Source organism: Topomyia yanbarensis, chromosome 2, assembly GCF_030247195.1.
Source record: "Topomyia yanbarensis strain Yona2022 chromosome 2, ASM3024719v1, whole genome shotgun sequence".
Taxonomy (NCBI): Eukaryota; Metazoa; Arthropoda; class Insecta; order Diptera; family Culicidae; genus Topomyia; species Topomyia yanbarensis.
The window spans coordinates 33,375,114-33,399,188 of NC_080671.1; the positions used below are offsets into that span (position 1 = coordinate 33,375,114).

The 24,075-nt window shown below is 39.0% G+C and overlaps 1 protein-coding gene across 1 annotated transcript; it reads right to left on the bottom strand.

Moving 5' to 3' along the window:
- Positions 1–1,932: 1,932 nt before the first annotated feature.
- Positions 1,933–3,762, bottom strand: LOC131682351 (uncharacterized). The gene is made up of 2 exons (XM_058963754.1): positions 3,277–3,762; positions 1,933–3,218 (listed from the first exon to the last, which is right to left on the bottom strand). Exons 1-2 carry the CDS (start codon positions 3,394–3,396, stop codon positions 2,154–2,156), a joined length of 1,185 nt encoding a protein of 394 aa, XP_058819737.1. The 5' UTR covers positions 3,397–3,762; the 3' UTR covers positions 1,933–2,153.
- Between the last annotated feature and the right edge of the window lie 20,313 nt (positions 3,763–24,075).

Consider the following 24,075-nt stretch of genomic DNA (forward strand, 5'->3'; position numbering starts at 1 on the left):
ATGGCTGGCTGGGTAACTGGCGCCAATTTGATATTAGTTTGGGTATGTCTGGAGTAAACTTAGAATAGGACGTAGGTAACATTGCGAGCCTCTCTTTGTTTGCTTTCTGTTTTCATTATTATAATATCACCACAGACTAACAGACATAACACTATGATGGAATTCCCTCAAAGAACATCGATCCGGTAATTTTCCCAGAACGCTCAAGTTTGGAAACAATTTTTCACTAGTGGTCTATCCCCTATATGCTTGTTCATATGTCAGTGGCGCCATAATTGCAAATGTGGCCACTGTCCCAACTACAAATATATTTAAAATGACCGTTAAAGTGATCGAAGCGTTGTTTTCGAGTGTTATGTCTGTTAGTCTGTGACATCACTAGAGCACTTTTCATTAATTTTCCAGTACATATTAAAAGCCGACGATTTTAACTACAATCTTATACAAATTGTTCAGTACTAAATGTCGAAACGACCGAGTAATTAACAGAAGAGAAAGACCTCAAAGAGAATTTGTTACTTACGTCCTATTCTAAATATTCTCCAGATATAGTCTAACTGATAGCAAGTTGGTGTCAGTTACTGACGAGTGGAACACGAATCATTCAAATCCAACTTTTCTTAGTTAGGTTTTGTACCCTCATGCACAAATTGGTTCACCCATTTTTTTCCTTTGCATACTTAACAAACATTTCTTTGAGTCAATCGTTTCTTGAAGTCTTCCAAAATTTGTAGTTAATAGTATCTTTTCGTATCGATAATGACATCCAACTCCCTAGTACTTATTATTATACAGTTATAACGACTCCCACAACCCGGAAAAGTTATCACCATACCAATGGCTTGCAGGTCTTAATCAGCACTCAGCGATCGAGCAAGCCCAACTCCATCGACCGCGGGGGAACTATCCTCTTTGCCAACTGCCACCAACCACGGTTGCCGGTATAGGCACCGAACGGGCTGGGCCCAATTGGTTAGTCAGACATAATCGCATTTATTTCTGTGCTACCTACCTACCTACATTTGCTCATTGATTTCCACCGGTAAACGGCAACCAACCGGCATACGATTGCACAATACTTGCTTACTCTGTGTTCATTTCCCTGAAGGTTTAAATATTGCTGACACTGTACTACTGCTGCATGCCGGTAAGATCCAACTTCCGTCAGGGTTTGCCACCCCCCAGTCTGTGCTTGTGTCTGCTAAGATCCCGCGGTGGTTTCCTGGCTTCCCTGATGGTCTGTTGTGAACTGCACAAATAAACGAACCACTAAATGATTGCTTAATACGACGATGCCATCAGCTATGCAACCGATCCCAGATCGTCTCTCGATTTGTTTAGTAGTTGATGAATGGGAAAGATGTTATGCGGGAACTCCGGAAAAGGAAAGTCATTGCTTGTTGCTGTTAGGCTGTAGCTTAAATCAAGTTGCTAGCAGCGCAGGAATATTTTGACTTGATGGCGAAGGTCATCTATAAATATGGGGTTGATTGTGCCGGATAGCTTCCTGATCATATTTTGTTTGACCGGGAAATCAATCTGAGCTGCCAAACACTATTTTTGATCGGACACCTGTTAAGAGAGTAAACATAAACAGATAAAAATTCGAGAACCTACCAAGGTGACGATTCCTAGAGCATACCGAAGAACACGTGTTCGATCGGAAATATTCTAAACATGATGGTTGAATTTGAAATTCAAATTACCGTGCCTCGCTTACGCCACATTCTTGTGTGCCGTCATCGTTCGTCATTTCTTTCTCTATGTAGCAAGAAAGCACACCGGAGTTACAGCCATCAGCAATAAGTATGCGGAACAATAAAAACAAATGTAATTAAATTAATTTTACGATAATTTTGCCTCCCTTCCCCGCGCACAGCGCGGCCTAGGATATGTTTCCCTACACTACACTAGTTATCCTCTAGGGAGAGATATGCGAAGACGCCATCTTGAGCCAGCTAACTGTCAAAATTTTGAGCCAGCCGATCATTATTTAACTGCACGGGTGCAATATTTTTGGGCAGTAATGTTATCTCTTTATTTTTATTTATAAATAGTCGCCAAACGAAAACTCAGTGTATCTTAGAAAAAGCAGATTTTTTTATTCCATTGTGTTCAATAGCTGCTATTATTTACGCTTTAATTATTCTTGTTCAAAACATTGATTTACTATCGTAGCGCTTTTCACGTGCTGGTTTAGTGGAACTAGACCGCAATCTAAAAATTATGAAGCGGTTAACTATCTTATCTTTAATATTATGACAAGACGCAAAATGCTTAGCTTCAACTTTAATCATCAAATTGTAAAGAAATGTGTTGACATCGTATTTAATCGTTTGCAAAAAAACAATATTTTGAGCGAATATTTTTTCAAGAGCAGAAAAAAACACATATGTCTCTAAATTAATGTAAATCAAAGCGTTGCCATTATAATCCCGGAATGATGTTAAAAGTGCTAGATCACCTGTATTTCGATTGCCATCAGTGCAACTTTTAATGCACTGATCACATATGGTTCCTCTGTTTAGGAGACTACGAAGGACAACTCCTGCGACGTAATATATGCTGTTTTCTTCGCTGGCTTGAAATGTGCCGATATTGTTTGTTGCATTCCAATAGTTTCCGATGTGAACGGTAGGTATTGTGCTTTCTGGTACGGTTGTCCTAGCAGTATTGAGTTTGTCCGAAAAACTTACGAGCCACTCTTTTGGATCATATGAATAGGAAGAATTCGCTACTTCCTCCATAATTTGACCGATCGTTATTAGTTTAAGATTATCCTTCACTTGTAAAGCCCTAGGCGTTTTACATTTGGCACGCAACTGAGAAAATATATTTTCAACGCAATCTTGTGTAAATCTTGCCAAGAGTACGAAGTCATATCCTCTATCTAGAAAATAACGTTGCAAACGAAGTAGTGAGTCTGTCGCCATGATCATTGCCGCTTGCCAAGGTTTCCAGTAAGCTTTTTCGCCGACTTTACAGCGAAAGATGAAACAACGAAATGTGTTGAGAAATTGAACTGTTCTATCATAGTCCGCTGGACTTTTCCGACTAAGTGCTGTCTGTAGGTTACGCGATGTAACGATCTTAAACCACTCTGCAACGTTCTCGATGAAAAAAGCGGTAGTAAGAACCTCCGGTCGATTCATTTGGATGCTATAAACTTTCAATGCGGCAGCGACTTGATGGTTGAAATATTTTGTACTATTTCCAACCTAAAATAATAAAAAAAAATATTTGGATGCAATTACATATCTATACTGTATATGGTACCTTCATTTTATCGAAGTTATTTTGCAATCTACTAAAATCAACATCTGAAGTCGTGAGTCCTGTTGCCATTTTAAGACCACTAGATGCCTCATATAGCACTAGATCACGAATGTGCATCATGTTGGCTGTGGTCGAGCATAAACTATATTGCTTTATTGTATCTAGAGGAAGGACTATGATTTGGTTTTTAAGCGAGCCTTGAACACAATTCTTGAAAACATGTACACAGTCGGGAATTACTTCAAGCGTTCGGCTTTTATCGCAAGGGTGAATAATCGGTCTATTGAACAATACTTGATGTTCACTATGTTGGATATGCAAATCATTCCACAATCGCTTATTGTTACTACCACAATCACTAATGGCTGCGTGTACTCGAAGGCCAAGTGTTTCAGATCGCTTTATTGTATCGACGATAATATCCCGTAGACACCCGTTAGCGATAGAAGAACCCGTGTAGTGATACGCAACTATTTGCTTCCATCTCCTCCGTATTCCCACTAGCATTAACATCAGTACATGTGTGGCTGCTCTAGAATGATTCGGCAAAGTTATGTCTCCAAAGTAATGTTTGTTATTTAGACAATAATCCCTTCCTTGCGCAATTGCCATCTCATCGAACACAAGGGCACAATCCAAATCATCCTTTTCCATAAACGGGATTTTAGTGCTCATAAGTTCAAATACTTCATTTAGAATACCTGGTTCGAAATGCAGATGTTGTATTTTCTCATTAAGTGTACGCGCACTTGGTAACTTCAATTTCTTCCGTTCCATTTCGTACGCGCTTCTGCTCATGTGTAATCTGGCTCTTAAACCTTTGGCGATGGAATCATCTGACCATTTTGGCACACGAACATCTCCCGCTAGCAGCTTACATTGGTCCTCATTAAACATTTTTCTTGTGATTTTTTCTGCGGGATGTTGTTGGTACTGGTGGTCAAGATCATCGTATTTGCGCTTCAACATTTTAATATTGTTGTCTTTTTCTTGCAAAGAAAGTCGGAGCTGTTCAATTACACTGGAGTATCGTTTTAAATTAGAAGTTGATATTTATTAATAAAGAAGAAAACATACCACTGTTGCTCCACACATTGACGATACAGACTAGTGCTATCTTTACAGGAAGCATTTGGGTCAATATCACCCACAGATGACACCGGAGATTGCAGTTTTCCAGCTTCTTCGATTTCCTCGTCATCATATCCAAAGGTCGGATTCCCGGTGGAATCATCGGTAATATCCTCTATTTGGTTTCTTCCGGGTGGTTGCGTTGCATGCAGTGTTGTTTTTGGTTGAGCTGAAGAGATGATTTTTTGTCCGAAAGTTACCGCATGTTATACTTTATGCGCCTTACCTATCTTCTGTAGATTCTTTACGTTGTTCGATAGGGTCAAGAATGGTTTTCTGTGGGAAATAGATCCATCATCTAATGTTTGCTGGGAGAAAATGTTTGAATGTGCTTTTTTGTTTTCCTTCAACTCCGATAACTGCGTAACGTGGGAATACACAGGAACGGAGTTTTTTTTGCAGTATTCTCTTTCCGTTTATTATAGATATGTCATGTTGATTGAAATGATACTAAAAGATAAAAATATGGTTAAAATATTTACCGATTTTTGTTTGAAAAAAACTTGCGCTGCACAGCCGCATAGAATCCAGCAACGGGAAGTCTTCCGGAAGCTCGCAAAATTCAACCCATTTACCGCGTAATGCAGCATCCTTCGGGAAACGAAAAAAACTAATTTCCGCTATTAGAGCGTAATTACAAGGCCGATTTGCACAAAATTTTCCAACGCACTTCATTTCTTATTTTTAAAATAATAGCATTGAAAATAAAGTCACGCTAAACTTGGTTGGCAATAAGTGATGCTAGTTTTTTATCGCGATATTTACCGTTGCTAGTTTGCCTTTTTTCCCTCCGCATATCTCTCCCTAGAGGATAACTACACTACACTATTCGTTTCATACCGTGTCGCGTTGCTGTCGAACTGACAATCGAATGGAAATCGTTGCCTGCTTGGATCGCCGGCAGAGAAACTTATGTCTCATTGTCGGGTACGATAGAACAAATGTCTTCTAAGAGCATGTTCAGGAGAGTTTCAGTTTCAGATTTATAATTTTGACAGTTCTATAATATAAAACTGAAAATTTTAAAACTGGAACTTTCTGTCCCCAGTAGCAGTTTTAGCGGGTGTTCTATTCAGTTTAAAATTCATGTCTCACCATGCCTTCACCGTTACTGCATTCAAATTTATTTTTCCCCAGTCTATCGGCTCTAAGTGTCTCTGCTAAAAACTTTGCATGTATTTAAAACACAGTTCTAAACGTGTTTTAAAATCAGCAACAAAAAGAACGGCGTCGTATAACAGTTTTAAATTTTGAAACAAAACTGTTCGAAGTAATAAAACAAAACGCTCTGCTGGGGATGTGAATGTTTCAGTTCCAGTTCTACTTTGAAACTCCTATATAAAATAAAACGCTCCTGAACATGCCCTAACCGTAGGAGATGGTCGTGGAAGAAATATTCTATTGAACGTTTATTTATATTTAAATGTCTATACCTGTTGACTTTAGAACGATGGAAAGGTTCATCAGGTGGCAGTTCCGTCATGGCGAGAATCACCACAATCTGCGACAAGGGAGTAATTTTCCCACGTTCCACATGATAATAAAGGGCCATACAGAACACTCTGTACCTGACGCAGCGTTAAGCTCAATTTAAAATTGTCGTGGCAACATTGCCTCGCTTGTTACATGTCAAAGTCCCACTAAACAAGGTACTAGCATGCGTCAAATTTGTTAGAGAGATTGCCTATAAACGGGGTATTGATGACGTAGACGCTACCATTCGCCCTAGAAATTGTCACACATACAAGCACAAAGGCAGTTTTCGTTTTGACGCATGATATGACCTTCCTATATAAGGACTTTGGTTACAGGTACCAATCCATGATTTGGCAAATTTACACAAACCGTGCTTTAACGATTTGTCAGCAGCACAACATTCTGTTTGGGTGTTAACAGTGGTACAATAACCAATAACCATATATCCAAAAGATAAGATTATAGCCACACTCGAATTGTAGCCACACTGATTTCGAGGCACCGTTGAGTCTCTCTACAGTACACCAAATGGGATGGAACTCAACAGTCCCTTAAAATGACAGGGGCTACGATACGTACACATCCTTAACGAGCGTACAGTCCTTTGCGCCTCCTACCTAACCGCTAATCAATTTACGATCTGCATTGTAAAGGGTATTTAGTAAAGAGGTTTTTACGACTTACAAGTCGCCGGTTGAAAGCGTTTTAAATTCATCTGATGACATTTACGATTCGAGACAGGAAGTGGTTTAATTTATCATCGGGCATCACATTTTGGTGGCTGAATGATTCAACCACAAAACAAACCATGTTCTTCGTTGGCAAGGTTGGTATGTTTTAATTCATTTTGAAAACTTTTTGTTACATAGAGAGCACGCCTCCTAATAGGCGGTGGTCAACTATTTTCGTCCGCGTCCCTTATCACCAATTTTTATACAGTGATTTATCAGCAGTGCTATCTTTGAAAATGAACCACCTTGGTTATGCAACTAATTTTTTCCGATCTTTTTTAAATGCAAATAATTAAGCATTCTTCATTTCGTTATATTCTGAATTGCACATATTTTGTCGTATGTAATTTTAAATGTACTTTCATTTGATAGCACTGTAAGGGAACAGGTATCCGCCGGTTGATGCCAATCGAGCTGACTTTCTTTCGACTGAACAAACTAATTTATTTGTTTGTTTAGTGTTTATTTGACCAACTAGGAAACGAATCCACTGGGTCTTTAATGCGGGTGGGAAATACGCATGGTCTTGTCTGAGTGAATGACTTTTGAATTATGTATGAGGGTGGAGAATTGACAATTCGCAAGATCAATTAAAATCGAATTACCAATTTTCGGCAATCATTTCAGCACGAGGAACAAATGTTTTATGGTCATATTTAATGCTTTACTTTTAGTCCATTAACTCATCAGCCAATTATACTGAGCTAAGAATAAGTACGTACTATTTGGAAACGGGGGGTGTTTGATTCGTGCATGATGTTAATATCGTTTAGGAACGCAGTATTTGTATTTTTTCTGTTTCGCGTCTTCATTGTAATGTCGGAACGTTTAACTCGAACGAGGTGGAACATTTCAAGTTACAGGATCTCAATATGCTTGTGATTATACCAATAAGGACCATTTATAAATTCTGCCACGCTATTAGGAGGAAGAGATATGACTAATTGTGACATAAATGGCAGGGGAGCACGTCATGTGCTTTGACGCAATCGGCCGTTTTACGCACGATTGCGCCATGTATATAGGAAATTCCATAGAACATGAACACTTTTGCGAGTAGCGGCATAAAAGTGCTACTACAAAATGAAGGAAAAACTAAAATAATTTGATTCGTATTAGACCAAGGGGAAAAATAACGTGGTAATATGACAGAGAGTTAGTTAGTATTGGGTAATCTTTGCATGACATAATTTATGAATGTTCCACCATACCACTATTAAACTCATTGTTTACGGTCCATTTTACATTGTCGACAACACTCCCGACAGCCAGCTGTCCGAAGTTCAAGTTGTTTTCGATGAAACAATCTCAATAAACGATTAGCCAGAGTTTAAACGCCTAGAAGATTTACGTATCCTACAGTCAATAAACTATTCAAACATGCACGAAAATATAGCTTGCTTGAAGCGAATCCACTACCCAATCCATGGTACTTATGGGAGTGTCACTGAGTCCGGGCCTTCCGTTAAGTAAGTACCAACACTTCCTTTCTCATGCTAAGTTACGCTAAAGATGGTCGTGGCCCGCAATGGTGGCTCTCAGGGGAAACTCTCGTTTGGACTGGATCAATTGTTATTCCCAAACAATGCTCCTCAAGTAGTCTGGCTGGAAATGAGAGTCATCAGTCTGCAATCTACGAAGTATACCGTGTTTACGCAACGCAACGCAACGCGTAGAGAGCACGCCTCCTAATACTTATTTTCTTTTGTATTGAATAATCTTATTTCATTTCTAAAGAGGTATGAAATAGTTTCGAAATCCGTCAAGAACCTGTTGCCTGTTGAATACTAGGAAGCGTTAAAATAATATAACATATAATTTGAAATCGATAGAAAATTTATTAGATAAAGTGGTTGAATGGGAAAGCAATGTATCCAATAATGTAGCGGTTATCAAACTTGTGTGCATTGCGAACCTTCAATATCTACCGGAAAAAATCTTTTTCGCGCAATGACCTCAAGCCACCCTAGGGGTCCGCGGACTCCAAGTTCGGAATCGCGTCAGTAATGTAACCAGGGGTGGGGTGGGGTTTTTAGGAGGACGACAGAAGAGAGGTACGACTACACGATCTGGCACCGCGTTATTTCCGCAAGTTCTTTGAAAATACTTATCGCATACGAACAAGTGGATCCGTAATACCTGATACTTGCAGCAACTTCTTCTTGGATATTCCTAAACCGCTTCTGTGGCGAGGATTCAGCACGGAAGATGTATTTGATCCTACCTGACAATACCAGTCAAAACACCCTCCGACCACAACTCGTATCGACCGATTGCGATGCTGTCCTGTATCCGAAAGTTGTTCGAGAAAATGATCTTGTTTCGCCTCGACAATTGGGTTGAAGCAAATGGCTTACTGTCAGATATACAATTTGGTTTCCGCAAAGGCAAAGACTCGAACGACTGTCTTGCTGCGTTGCTCTCAACAGAAATTCAAATGGCTTATGCTAGTAAAGAGCAGATGGAATCAGTTTTCCTAGATATAAAGGGGACTTTTGATTCAGTTTCTATCAAAATTCTTTCTGAGAAGCTGCACCAGCATGGTCTTTCACCGACTCTAAACAACTTTCTGCTAAACTTGCTGTCTGAAAAACATGCATTTTTCGCATGGTGATTTATCGACATCACGAATTAGCTACATGCGTCTTCCCCAGGGCTCATGTCTAATGTCCCCTCCTCTATAACTTTTTACGTGAATGACATTGACGAATGTCTTGTCAATTCCTGCACGCTAAGGCAGCTTGCAGATGACAGTGTGGTCTCTATTACAGGACCCAAAGCCATCGATCTGCAAGGACTATTGCAAGATACCTTGGACAATTTGTCTGCTTGGGCCCTCCAACTGGGTATCGAGTTCTCCACGGAGAAAACTGAGCTAGTTGTATTTTCAAGGAAGCGTGAACCAGCGCTACTACAGCTTCAATTAATGGGTCAAACGATTGCTCAGGTTTCAACTTTCAAATATCTCGGGGTCTGGTTCGACTCTAAAGGAACCTGGGGATGTCACATTAGGTATCTGAAACAGAAGTGCCAACAAAGGATCAACTTTCTCCGTACAATAACCGGAACATGGTGGGGTTCCCACCCAGGAGACCTGATCAAGCTGTACCAAACAACAATATTGTCGGTGATGGAGTACGGAAGTTTCTGTTTCCGCTCCGCTGCGAACATACATTTCATCAAACTAGAGCGAATCCAATATTGTTGTTTGCGTATTGCTTTGGGTTGCATGCACTCGACGATGAGTCTAGAAGTGCTGGCGGGCGTCCTTCCGCTGAAAAATCGATTTTGGGACCTCTCATATCGATTGCTCATCCAATGCGATATCTTGAACCCGCTAGTAATTGCAAATTTCGAAAAGCTTGTCGAGCTCAATTCTCAAACCCGATTTATGTCCTTGTACTTCGATTACATGGCACAAAATATCAATCCTTCTTCATATTATTCCAACCGTGACAATCTCCCCCATGCTTCTGATTCAACTGTATTCTCCGACACATCCATGAAGGATGAGATTCGTGGAATACCGGATCACATACGTCCGCAAGTTATCCCAAGCATCTTTCATAGTAAATTTCGAGAAGTTGACTTAATAAGATGTTTTACGCCGACGGGTCAAGCCTCGGTAGCTCCACTGCCTTCGGTATATTCAATCAAAACCTCTCCGTCTCATTCAAACTCAATGATCCTGCTTCAATTTACGTCGCAGAACTTGCTGCTATTCAGTATACCCTTGGGATCATTGATACTTTGCCCACCGATCATTACTTTATTGTCTCGGATAGCCTCAGCTCAATCGAGGCTCTCCGTTCAATGAAACCTAGAAAGCACATTCCATATTTTCTGGGGAAAATCTGGGAGCGCCTGCGTGCTTTGTCTGTAAGATCGTACAAGATTACCTTAGTTTGGGTTCCCTCGCATTGCTCCATTCCAGGTAATGAAGAAGCGGACTCTTTAGCTAAGGCGGGCGCGTTAGATCATGACATCTACGAAAGACCAATCTGCTTCAATGAATTTTTCAATATCTTTCGTCACAGGACGCTAGAAAGTTGGCAGACATCTTGGAGCAATGGAGAGTTAGGACGGTGGCTACGTTCTATCATCCCGAAGGTATCAACGAAGCCTTGGTTCAGAGGAATCGATGTGAGTCAGGATTTCATTCGCGTGATATCTAGGCTCATGTCCAATCACTACACGCTAGACGCTCATCTCCGACGTATTAGGCTCGCGAATGATACCGCCTGTGGCAACGGTTATCATTATATTGAACATATTGTCTGAGCATGCGACGAGTACTGAGTATCTGCCGGATCTCAACTATTCGATTCCCTTCGGGCCCGAGGAAGATCACCCAATGTCCCGGTTCGAGATGTACTGGCAAGCCGCGATCTCCTCTACATGTCCCTCATATACACCTTTTTAAAAACCATCAATATCCAAATTTAACTGCGCTTATCATATTTTTTCATATCATTCTCAGAAGCGCCCTCTTTCGCCTACCGTACCCCAACGATGGTTTGATGCGACTCCAAGACGAGACAAAACATCTGTCAAATGACCCAACAACATGAGACCTACAGTGCAACATCACACGCGCAACGCGGTGTGTTGCCGATCCGTATCTGAGCCGTACTACGAAATCGTCTGGAGGAACCCCTTGCCGGCTCGAGGAAGACCGCCTGATGGCGTCCCAATACATGATGCATCCGTCCGAATCTGTAATCCTTGTCGTTGATTCCCGATGCCGGAAACTGAAAGTTTATATCTCCCCCCCCCCCCCTATCGGCCTTGCCCACCCTCTCTCCTATGTCTCTGATACACAGATGTAGGACTTCACCCTCCCCCACCCTTCTTCTCCTTGAATAACTTCCTAAAACCTATGTGCCCCCCTATCTTCTAATTTTAGTTGATCAATATTTAATCTCGTTAAGAAATACCCAACAGTACCACTACTTAAAAATAGCCATAATTAATCCCCCCTAATCTAATTAAATAGAACCATTCCCTCTAGTTATTTCTAGTTAATATGCTTGTAAAATGTTCCGCTTAGTTAATAATTAATTTCTCCAACAATCTCCCTTCTAAAAATCATAAAGTGAATTACTATACAAAGAATACACGAAAAGACCCATCCCCCTAATCTTACGAATATTATATTATCCCCTCTTGTATATGTATACGTTAGCTGTAAAATTTCTTTAGTTTCATTATATAAAAACATAATAATGTTGAAATGTGTATTCTCCTAGTTTTAAGAAATTCTAAATGTAAAACAATGAAAAAATGGCACCTTTAAGCTAACGCAAACGTGCCTTATCAAATAAACGAATTGAATAAAAAACCAGTTAAACACACACAAAAAAATTAATTAAACCCATTCTGAGGAATCATGTTGTAACCGAACGTTACAGAAATCAAACTACACTTTTGTAGCTATTTACATTCAATAAAAACATTCAAATTGCTTAAGATATACTCAAAATATACACAAAAAAAAATCAAAATGCAGCTCAAAAACACATGACAACACCGGTGGGACTAGCTGTTAAAATGGCCCGATTGGAAAAGGGATCGTCAGTAGCCATACCCAGGTCGAATCCTCGGGAACTGAGCAAGAATCGCTATCTGAAATTCGTTATCGTTCACTTTAATACAGGCGAGCGAGTGCGAGAGTCTGAAAATTATATACAGTAGAGTGCCCAGAAAAATAACGAATTTTTGAAAACTCAATCGGCCCACCCCTGAGTCGATTCCTAGTCCCACCAGGAGTACTTGCTCCAAATTTGAAGCAAATCGGACAAGTCTAGCTACCGGACCAACGTGCCCGAAGTTTGTATGGGATTTTTCGACAATTTACATGGAGAAAACCCACTAACTCGCATTTTCGCCGCTAGGTGGCACTATATGCATCGTATTATCACTGTAAGTGAAAATAAGAAAAATAATTTAATTGCCTACAACTTTGTCGAAGACTGTTAGTCAATCCGGCTGTGGTACAAGTACTCCTGGTGGAACTGAGAATCGACTCAGGCATGGGCCGATAGCGGTCATTTTTTTCCTGTAACTCTAATATACAGTTTTATAAAATAGTTCTTCACAAATCCATACGATATGGTCTATGTCCTGATAACCCTTTTTACAATGACACACGTTTGATTCCACTGCGCCGATTCTTGAGAGGTGGCTGTTCAACGAATAGTGATTACTCATCAACCTACTAATAGTTACAACAAAGGACCTATCAAAACTATAATGTTTAAACCATGCTTCGTTGGAAACAGTAGGACGAATCGAATGGCACCAGCCCCCAAGCGGATCTTCTGACCAGCTTGTTTGCCAATCCTGCAAGGAATGCTGTCGTGGTAAATGGTAGAAATCACTAGTTTGATACACACTCTGGTAGAGCAACAGCCTAGTTTTGCAAGACGATCCGCTTCTTCATTGCCAGGAATTCGGCAATGTGAAAGGATCCATACTAGGGTAACATTATATGATTGAAATTGGAGTTCTCTCAGTTTGTCTTTTATTCCAAAAACAAAGACCAAGGAATCTTTTGATACGTGTCTGGCTAATACTGATTCTAAAGAGCTGAGACTGTCTGAGAAGATCCAGTAGTCATCCGGAGGCAGAGTTTCGATTATTTATGTTGCATGGAAAATAGCTACGAGTTCTGCGATAAATATCGAGCATGGTGATTCTAGATGAAAACTAATTTGGTTATCATAGCACGCAATACCAAATCCAGTGGAATTTTTCGAAAGAGATCCATCCCAAGCAACATATGTAACAAGTTTACGAAAAAATTTAGCCTATTTGGTTGAATATCAGTTGTAAAAAAGTATAAAAGCATTTTTCAGATAGTGGTTTGTTGTTAATAGACCACAAACAATTGCTACTAATCAATCCGTAAAAAGTGGTTTTGTTGACTAAAAGAATTATTTTCCATTTTATCACACCGATTCTAAACGATATTCAGTAGGTGGAGCCAATTATGTTTGATGCCTGGTAGGTGAAAGTAACTGAATGCTATAGTGGATAGCAGCTGTCAGTGTTTGTTTGCAATAAGTATCATATGAAGAACAAAACACTTGAAAACTCGTTAAATACTTACCGACACTTTAACAAAACAAATTTGCAACAACGAGATGGCGTCATCGACTCATCTGTGTTCCTTGTGACTCTTCTGTCAACGAATCAGCCACAACGAGAAGGCGGCCATGATGCTTTCATAAATGTTTGCACCATATTAGAATTGCATATTGGTAGGCGCAATCGAAAACTGCGTCATTTGCCTCCATCTAATTATAATGTTTTCATCCATTTCTGATTTTATTTGAGGGCGCATTAAAAATATAAAAGTAAAATTGAATAATTCACAGTAAATTTAGACGCGCCGATGAAAGTTGTGTATATAAGAGAAAAATATTTGCTTCCAAAAGTTCAATATTATCTTGCGAAAAATAAGATGGTATTATTCCAACACCGAAAATTTTCCAATCGTAATTGAACTTAATTTGAAACTAGGTGGTAAAATTAATTTGCAGTACAGCGTTTGTTATCATGACATGTTACAAATAGACTCCGCCTCGGGACTTTTTTGGTGATGAAACAGTTTAGAATATGTTTTAAACATTTTTGCACAACAAAATATGTTGCTTGGGATCAGTATATATTTTCTTGTGTTCTGCTATATGGCCATATTTGCTTTTAAAAATCTCGGGGACTGTGATTGGTAAAAGATGTTTATTTCATTTGACATTGATTTGTCTACCAACGGTTGAAAACAGACTACCTCCAGAGGGAGGACATGGATGTTAATTAGTGGATCTGTGTTGATTTCTTGGGAGATAAATTGATGATACACAGACAAGAATTTCGTAGATGGGGAGACGTTGAGAATTTTTTCGAAGTTCTCTATCACAATGGGGTTAAGCGCCTCGCAAAGAATTTGGAATTTGTACGATAGTTCAGCAAACCGTAGGCTCAACGGATGAACGCCGATAACCTTATTGATAACCTTCAATAAATTCGCCCAGGCGAAAAGATTCATTTCGCAGAACAACTTAAACCACGTGCTTGTTTGTGACAACGCTGAAATCAAGATCCCTATATACATGGATAATGGAAATATAGAAATTAAATTACACGATTTATCTCCACTTACTTGCAAAGTGGCCATTGAAAGATTCATGTTGAATTTCGGAGCAGTAGAATCTATTACGGAGGACACATGGAGAAACTTCTTCTCAGGTACTTCAAATGGTGTCTTTGTGGTGAGAATGCGGGTAGACCAACCCATTCCTTCCTACCTTACCCTGCAGTACAAAACAGAAGGAGGTAATACCATTACACAGCGAACTCTTTGTACATATCAAGGACAAACTAATACGTGCCAATTCTGTGAACAACCGGCACACTACGAACAACCCTGCCCAGAAACTGCTGAGCTGCAGAAAAAAATGCTAACACCCAAGCCCCAATATCTTTACCGGCACCACAATCGGGTGCCAAATTTGTGGCTGCAGTGAAGGCAATAATGACAACTGCAAACGCTGCGTCAAGTACTTCAAACTTAACAACTAATACCACCAGTAAAGAAGCTACCACCAAAGATGGAGTGTTCACATTCGTGACCCACAAGGGCAAGAAGCCAAGAAGAACATCTGATCGCGAGTATCAAGGCAGTAATCAAGATGATGATACGGGCGTAAACGACAACGAGAGAGACGTGGATAACCCTGAAGTTGACGAAAGAAGGAACATCTTCCCGACGCGAAAAACGATCTCCGCTCGCAATAGCAAGTTGCGCGCACGGGATCTTACAGGCTCAAAATAAAATGTATTGTATTTTTTATTTTTTGCATATCGTAAATATATTAAAGACCCATGGCTCCTCTAAGCTATCGCATTGAGCCGTGTCAAACAAACGAATTAAAAAAAAACAAACTGTCTATTAATGCAATATAGGTTTTCATTCATCTTCGGTTATTGCACGAAGCGAACGTTCACCAAGAATCAAACGTATCAAAGTAGGCCCTGGTACAATGTAAACGATGATAACTATTATTTTATATGATTTACGAACACTTGAAAACATTTACGTAAATAAATGTGAAATGAATATTATGGTAAGATATTCAACTGAATGAATCACATGGATTTTTGAATGAATATTTTTTTCTATTCTTCACGGGTTTCATCAGGTTCATTTTCATCCGTCAAAAAGAGCTTCGTTTATTTTTAAATTTACTTCTGCGGGTTCGGTGTTCTATTCATGGCTTTTTTTTATTATCATATTCGATGAATAAAAACGGTCTTGCTTTATTCAGAGGCCAATAATGTGATAAAATACTTTGGAGGAAAATTACACTGATAACATAAATTCGTAAATATAATGAAGTCGATCATACAATACACGAATTCATTCGTCGTTTTCTGCAACGAAGTATTTTCGTGCATTCTAAATAGTAGGTTTCGTTCATTTCATGAACAAGAATGGCCGCTTGGTGAACGAAATCTTTCGTAAATTTTACACGTTTAATGTATACTGCACGAATGTTTTCGTTGATAACGACATTATTTTTCGTGAACGAAACAAAATGTTTCGTGTATTTTAATAAATGTTTATGTATATGATGAACGATTTCGTTGGTCGCACGATTTCATTTCGTTCATCTTAGGAAAGTTTTCGTATTCATTAGCATATTATTTTTTCAATCGATATTTTAGGATCGATGTTTGACAACAACGATTTTTTCAACTAACTAAAACCATCGATCTGGCAAAATCGATTTTAATTCAACCTGCTCCCTTCTATTGAGGACTAAAAAGATTGTGGTGTGAAGTAATGGCCGCTTGATGAACGAAAGTTTTCGTAAATTTTACATATTTAGTGTACATTACATGAATGTTATTGTTGAAAACGGCATTATTTTTCGGGAATGAAACGAAATGTTTCCTTTATTTTAATAAACAGTTGTGTAAATTACAAACGATTTCGTTGGTCGCACGAATTCATTTTGCACATCCTAGAAAAGTTTTCGTATTATTAGCCTCTTACTGTTTTCAGTCGATCTTTTGGGATCGATGTTTGACAACATAGATTTTTTTTATTTAAAAAAATCGATGTGGCCAAATCGATTTTATTGTGGTACGAAGAAATGGCCGCTTGATGAACGAAAATTTTCGTGAATTTTACTTATTTAGGTTACATTGCACGAATGTAATCGTTGATAACGACATTATTTTTCGTGAACGAAACGAAATGTTTCGTGTATATTACATGTATGTTTATGTATATTACAAACGATTTCGTTTGTCGCATTCGATGTTTTAGGATCAATGTTTGACAGCACCGATTTTTTTTAATTAAAAAGATCGATCTGGCAAATTCGATTCTATTTCAACCTAAGACAAGACGTGACAATCGGCTTCTTATTTTTCCTTCGGCATTCTTCTTTTCGCATATTTTCACCCTGCCGAAATCTTCCGAACAGTGTTGCTATTTTTATTAATGAAAATGGAGTCTTATTAATTATTTTAGGGCATCATTTTCCCATGTCATGGGTGTTTAGTAAGGTTTGATGAAGCCATTTTCTGAATAATTTTAGATTATGGTGTGGTTTCTGTCTTATCTTTGTTAAAGTTAATCAACCACGTATACGGTAAATGCATGATAAATACTTGCTTCACTTCGCCGCACAATTTCAGTTCAATTTAGTAATTTTCTTTTTTTTTAACGATAATAATTTTATTTGTCAAAAGTAATGACAATCTTTTATTATAAATATAGCAACACTGCCAAACATCATTTCGCTATCCCTGCAGTAACAATGCGTACGGTGCAAAAAGTCAGAATCAACCAATCGGGAGCTGGAACATTCTGACGAAAAATTGGAACAAAAACGGCCCCCCATATTGTCACGTCTTGTCTTAGATTTCAACCTGCTCATCATTATTGAGTACTAGAAAGATTGTGGTGTGAAGAAATGGACGCTTGATGAACAAAAGTTTTAGTAACTTTTACTTATCTAGTGTACATGGCACGAATGTTATCGTTGGTAACGACATTGTTTTTCGTGAATGAAATGAAATCATTCGTTTATTTCAATAAATGTTTGTGTATATTATGATCGACTTCATTGGTCGCACGAATTAATTTCGTTCATCTTAGAAAAGTTTTCGTATTTATTGTCTTCTTATTTTTTCATTCGATCTTTTGGGATCGATGTTTGACAACACCGATTTTTTAGTTAAAAAAACAGATCTGGCAAAATCGATTTTATTGTGATATGAAGAAATGGTCGCTTGATGAACGAAAGTTTTCGTGAATTTTACTTATTTAGTGTACATTGCACGAATGTTGTCGTTGAAAACGACATTAATTTTCGTGAATGAAACGAAATGTTTTGTTTATTTTAATAAACGTCTATGTATATTACAAACAATCCCGTTGGTCGCACGAATTCATTTCGTTCATCTAAGAGAAGTTTTCGTATTTAATAGTATATTCTTTTGACATTGCTCCGGCAGAGAAAAACTCAAAGTTATTCATACAAAACCATCGAGCAGTTTGCGATGGCTCGACTGAATCCGTACTGCTCCAGATTCTGGATCAACTAGAAACGGAAGAGGTTTAGAAAATCTTCCTAAAACCGGCGGACACGGATACGACTACTAAATAGTCAGACCGAGACCGTCGTGATCATCAACAATTATATAACGTATAGCAACAATGACTCCATATTGAAGCTCTGTTGACGTTGACGGTTCGACGAATGGTGCTCGTAAATATTATAAAGATATTCGTATATAGCAGCGAACAATTCGTTTGCCGAACGAAGCTGTTTCGTAATAACCCAACGAAAGTCGTTTCGTGGTTTTCACGAAAAACTCGTAATAAAAATAAATGTTTCAATAGAACTACAAAGGATTCATTATATCTACGAAAAATTCGTATATTTTATGAAAATTATCTGTACGAAACTAATGCATAGCGATTTACGAATATATTGTATCAGTGTACAGATAAACCATTACATTCATAGTACAATTTTTCAAACCATATTTCTACAAATTTTACTACTACTGATGTGATATGTAGTGTTTCTTCGAGAATATATTCTCCAAATAGCTAAACAGTTCGGTTAATGATCATTTTAATGAGTTGAGATTGTTTTGTTAAGGAACCTGAAAAAGAGAAGATTTTTATATTTTATTTCTATTGATTTCGTAACTGGCGAAGAATAACGCTATCGCGACCCATATGTGAAGTGAATGTCAAAACGACGGATCTGGTTTATTAATGACTTTGGATCTAAATCTAGAAAATTACAAAATTTCTTCATTCAGCGGAACTAAATATTGTGTTAGACCCTTTCGAAAATTATTCTGATGATTTTTACATGTGTGTTAGTAGTTCAATGCACCCCATTGAAATTAGTTGGAATATAATTGGCAGGTTTCTGTCAGAAATCCTGCTCAAATGACACAACCTATCCCTACTCGGAATCGGTCGTTTGATTTGAGTTGGAATTTCGACGAAAGTCATTCGAAAATCCAATTCAAATTCCAGTTGGGTTTGGGAAGGAGCTTTTTTTTACCTTCTTGGGTGTTGTTACGACTGTGGATGCTTCAGGGGAATGTATTCGGCTGTTCAGTCCTATAAATTTTAGCGAACACTAATTTTGATAATGTCCAAACGTTTCAACCGTTGGTTCCGGTCTTCTTCAGTGGAGATTCTCTGTAATGTTCTTGTTACTCGCTTCTTCAAGGCGATCTATTGTCATTTTAACTGCCTTCCAATTATTTGGCGCTAAAAATTGGTCGCGCTAAAACCTCCGTGCCCGAAAATAGTGTTTCCTCCGGTGACAAGAAAAGATTTTTTCCCAAATTTTTTTTCCGAGTATCAAATGAAACAGTGCGACAAATTTTTAGCGCCAAATAATTGGAAGGCAGTTATAATGACAATAGATCGCCTTGAAAAAGCGAGTAACAAGAACTTTACAGTGAATCTCCACTGAATAAGACCGGAACCAACGATCGAAACGTTTGGACATTACCAAAATTAGTATTCGCTAAAATTTACAGGACTGAACAGCCGAATACATTCCCCCCTTTTTACCTTCATTAATTGAGCCGAATTTGGGAACTGTGAGACGAACTCTTAGGAGCATTGAGATGAAATCAGGGGCGCGATAGTCACAACTTTATAACATTTATTAGTGAAAATGGCGGAAAGTTTTAGTTTTTAAGCTTTGTAGGTCGTGTGTCTTTATGTAGCTAGCTATGTTTGCCTAAAACTTTCATTAATGGTTAAATATATTGCAGAATAATCTAGTTTTTCCCCAAACATGCTACTAATGAGATGAATAAGGGAGCGTCTATCCTATAAAAATTAAGTTAGATAGAAATTTAACTGAATCAATACGACACGAAATGATATCATTTACAAATGAGACCATTCTATATTCTCGGCGCTCTTTGAGTATTTAGATGTTAATAAGCATACAGCGAGCTTTATAAGATGGGAGAGGAAATCGTATCCAATCTAATTTGCGAAGTGCAAACAATAAAAAGTACCTTTGTACAGATTCTATTCTTCCTTCATGTGTGATTGAGAAAGGAGACCAAACTATGCTACAATATTCCAGTAAAATTAATGAAGAAGAAGAATGCGAAGCTTGGAGTGTCTTGCCAGCTGGTATGATATCATGCAGAATGGAATCAAAGCGGCCACAAAAAGCAATTAAAATTCTTAGTCCTTCAAAAGTTCGAGCGGTACTCGCAAAAAATCAACTTTTGTTAGCGATATTTATCGGTATATTAATATCTATTATATTTATTTAACTGCAGGAATTTACTACGAATTTATCCTTACCATTCATACCTGCTTTGTGCTATTGAAGGTAATTTTCTGCATTTTTATTTCGAAGAAAGCATTCTAAAGCATTTCTTTCGAAGATTAGAACTATAGTTCATTATGGTATTTTATTACAAACTGATTAATTTTCTGTATAATAGCTAACACTGAGGAAGAAAAAAATTGTAAGAACAAGGTGCGTCCAAACAGTGAAAAAACTTGAAGAGGAATTATCAAACCAAAATAACACTCTTGGAATGGCCAAACAGAACGGACAGATAAAATTATCAAAAAATTACCCAATGAAATTCAGTCAATACTTCATATTACAAAAGCGTATGAATGCTATGTGGTAAGAGTGAATGAAACCAGAGATGCAAATGCTATGCTAGTATGCGTGGAAGAGAACAGATTCGAAGATTTTTCAAAAAACTCAGAAAGTAAAAAAGCAGATTGTTGTCAAAATTTCAAGTAATTACACAAAAACATATGTTAATTAAAACCCATATTAATTTATTATCTCCAAATGCACTATGTTATATTCCACTTTAGTGAAGAGAAATTTAGGAAAAACTCACTATAGAGCAAAATTGACTTAAATCGCATGTGCGTGTTAAGGGCACAAAACCTATAACTAAATTAGTTATGGAATTTGCCTCTCGACATCGTCTCATCAGAATCCGTCAATAACTTAGTGACAGGACTAAGCTAGCGCCGCATTGACGCTAGCTTTAAAAACGAAAACAATATTTGTGTTTCTGAGCAAACCCCTAGTCCTGTGTGGTGTCCCGCAAGAAAAGGAGCTCTGATTAAGCTGATGACGCTCCATTGTTTACCCTCCATATACCAACCATTGTTTACCATTTCCGCAAAATGTCGCAAAACACAAATCGGTACCCACGAGCCGTGACACGTCGACAAGAAATAGAATCCCAAATACATACGTGTTATTTGTGTGTGATGTTGCAATCCCACATCTGGTTGGCGATGGTCGCTAGATAGGTCTCCAACATCGCACCACACTATTGCAACCACTACCAACAGCTGATTCAATATGGCGATGCGAATGCAAATGATGACGACGACGCCGCGGCGGTGACGGCAGTACAATGCGGAAAACTTAAGTGGTTTACGAAATCAGCCAGTGAGCAAACCGCGAGAAGGTGTGTCATCACAGCATCATCATCAGCATCGTCGTCGTCGGGGGTGTCACTGAAAAGAAAATGAGGAAAAGACGCCATCCGATTGTTTGCTGCTGTATGATGCGACTGATTTCCTTGTGACTGTGCTGCTAGACGGCAAGATTGGTGAGAACTGAATGGATCTCATTAGTGACCATCAGTGGGGTCAAATGATCAGCGTGTTGTAAGTTTTTTCAGTAATAAACAATCGAATATTAATACGAGTGCTGTTAGTTCGTCTAATGTGTCATTCATGTTTACCGTGTTTGTAATCAAATTCAGTGGTCACGCACAATTTTTTTTACTTACAAACATTAAACATTCAACAGCGTAAACGAATCCGAAAAAGAAGCATAACAACCGCGCACAGCCGGTGATTTGTTTTGATTTTTCCCCTTCCTCGACCGAGAGGATACCACACGTGGAGATTGTCTTAAAACTTGTTGCCAAAAAAAACAACCGACACTGAGAGAAAGAGCAGGCTGTGCAGTTTGGCGCGAAAGCTAAATACCGCGACGCGACGGCATGGCATTCGCGTAATCGTCGCGAGGGTGACCGGATTGGGGTGCACCATCAGGAAAAAGAGACTGGCGTGAATGAATGAATGACAGAAGCGGACGAAAAAAAATCTAGGTAAAGTGTGTGTGTGTCTGACTGTCTGGGGCTGGTTTGTAGGTAACAATAATCATAAAAATCGCCGCTTCCTCCGCCCGTCAGATTTCGTAACACCCGTGTACCTCTACCGTCGTCGTCCCGACCACGGTGTGGGCAAGACGCTGCTGCTGCCGCGACAGGGTGCGTTTTGGTCAACGACGTAACGCTCGTCATCTGTGTACGGGGAAGCGTGGTGAAAGGGAGGTTTGATTTTCTCGAGACGCGCGCGAGTGTGAGAAGAAATGAATATTTATTGTGATGCAATCGATGCGCCTCCATGTGGAGATGATGAACGCGAGGATGATGATGATGATGATAATGTTGTTGGTGGTGGTTGTGGTGGCTAACGACGATTAGCGGCGGCATTTATTTGGAACAATTGTCTTATGAGAAATTTGGGGTACGTTGAAATGCCAGCTATTTTTTTGTTGTTCCATCCTCGGTGGATGAAGATTGATGGGTGATTTTGTTCAACCGGCGTTACAGGTACTTATTACCTGGCGGGGTGCCAAAAATGCGGTTAAGACGCGGAAAGGTTATGCAACGTGGGATGTAGGTTAAACCTGCCATAGCTGAAGTAGGAAACGCGATCTTTCGGAGAGGCCGACGTAATAAACTAAATCCTGCAACCGACAAGTTGCGCTCCGTGAGTGGCTTCCATTTGAGGGGACCACATATCAGCTGAGTTTTCAGGTTTCGATCGTTGGAAATTGCAACCGAAGGAAATTCTATCCGAAGCTGCGTAAGGTTTCTGATCCTGTGTCGCATCCTGTAATGTTCGCACAAAATCTGCATACACGAACAAAAAGACGACAGATTGAGACATAATCCCTTCCCTTTGATGGTTCTGATGGGCGGTGGTTGCATGCATGTCGATGACACCGATACCATCTGCAGCGAGGATCGACCGACATTCCAGAGGATCGCTGCTGTGGAACGAGGATCGTAATTTGAGATTTATCCGGTCTGATGTAAATAGGGGAAGGAGAGTTTGAGGTTGGACAAACGGCGATGGAATCTTGTCGATGTCGAACAGATTGCGTTTAAGGAAGTTCCGCAGACAGGCATTGGCGTCTGGGACGCGGTCAAAAATGCTCACCGAGGTATGAGAGGAGTTTTGTCTAGATGAAAGTAAGGAACGATTCGAGATCATTTGGTTCGTTGCTGTCTAGGTGCGGTAAATTTCATTGATGTAGTCATTTTTCTGATCGTACAATCTCTAACGCATTAATTCGTACACCAATCACCCATCATCATCAACGTTGACTCATTTTGCTTTGTGTGTATCTTCCATTCATGTTCGGATATGTGTGTGAGTACACACAGCTGTTTGAATCGAGCATTGTACAACTGAACATCGTTCGCTTGGGTTCAATGTTTGAGGCGAATATGTAGGTAGGTATATCTAATTTGTGTGTCTACCCCATTAGGCATAAATACGTTAGGCATACGTACGTTAGGCATAATGGACGTTACGCATAAAGACGTTAAGCATAAAGGACGTTAGGCATAAATTATCATATTGAAGTTTGATTGTAAGGAAATCACTTTTAGCGTTGACGGCCTCGGGTGGTAAGAGCACAAATGTTTGACATTGTTTGATGTTGAAGAAATCTTCACTCATAGAAAGGATGGAGAACAAATGCTTGGCATGCGAAAAGTTTGTTTACGCTAATTTCTCGTCGAACAACCGATAAATTGCACCTGACTAAAATAGGCTAAATCACGGTATCTTTGTCGAACAACTTTAGTAAAAAAATTCGGC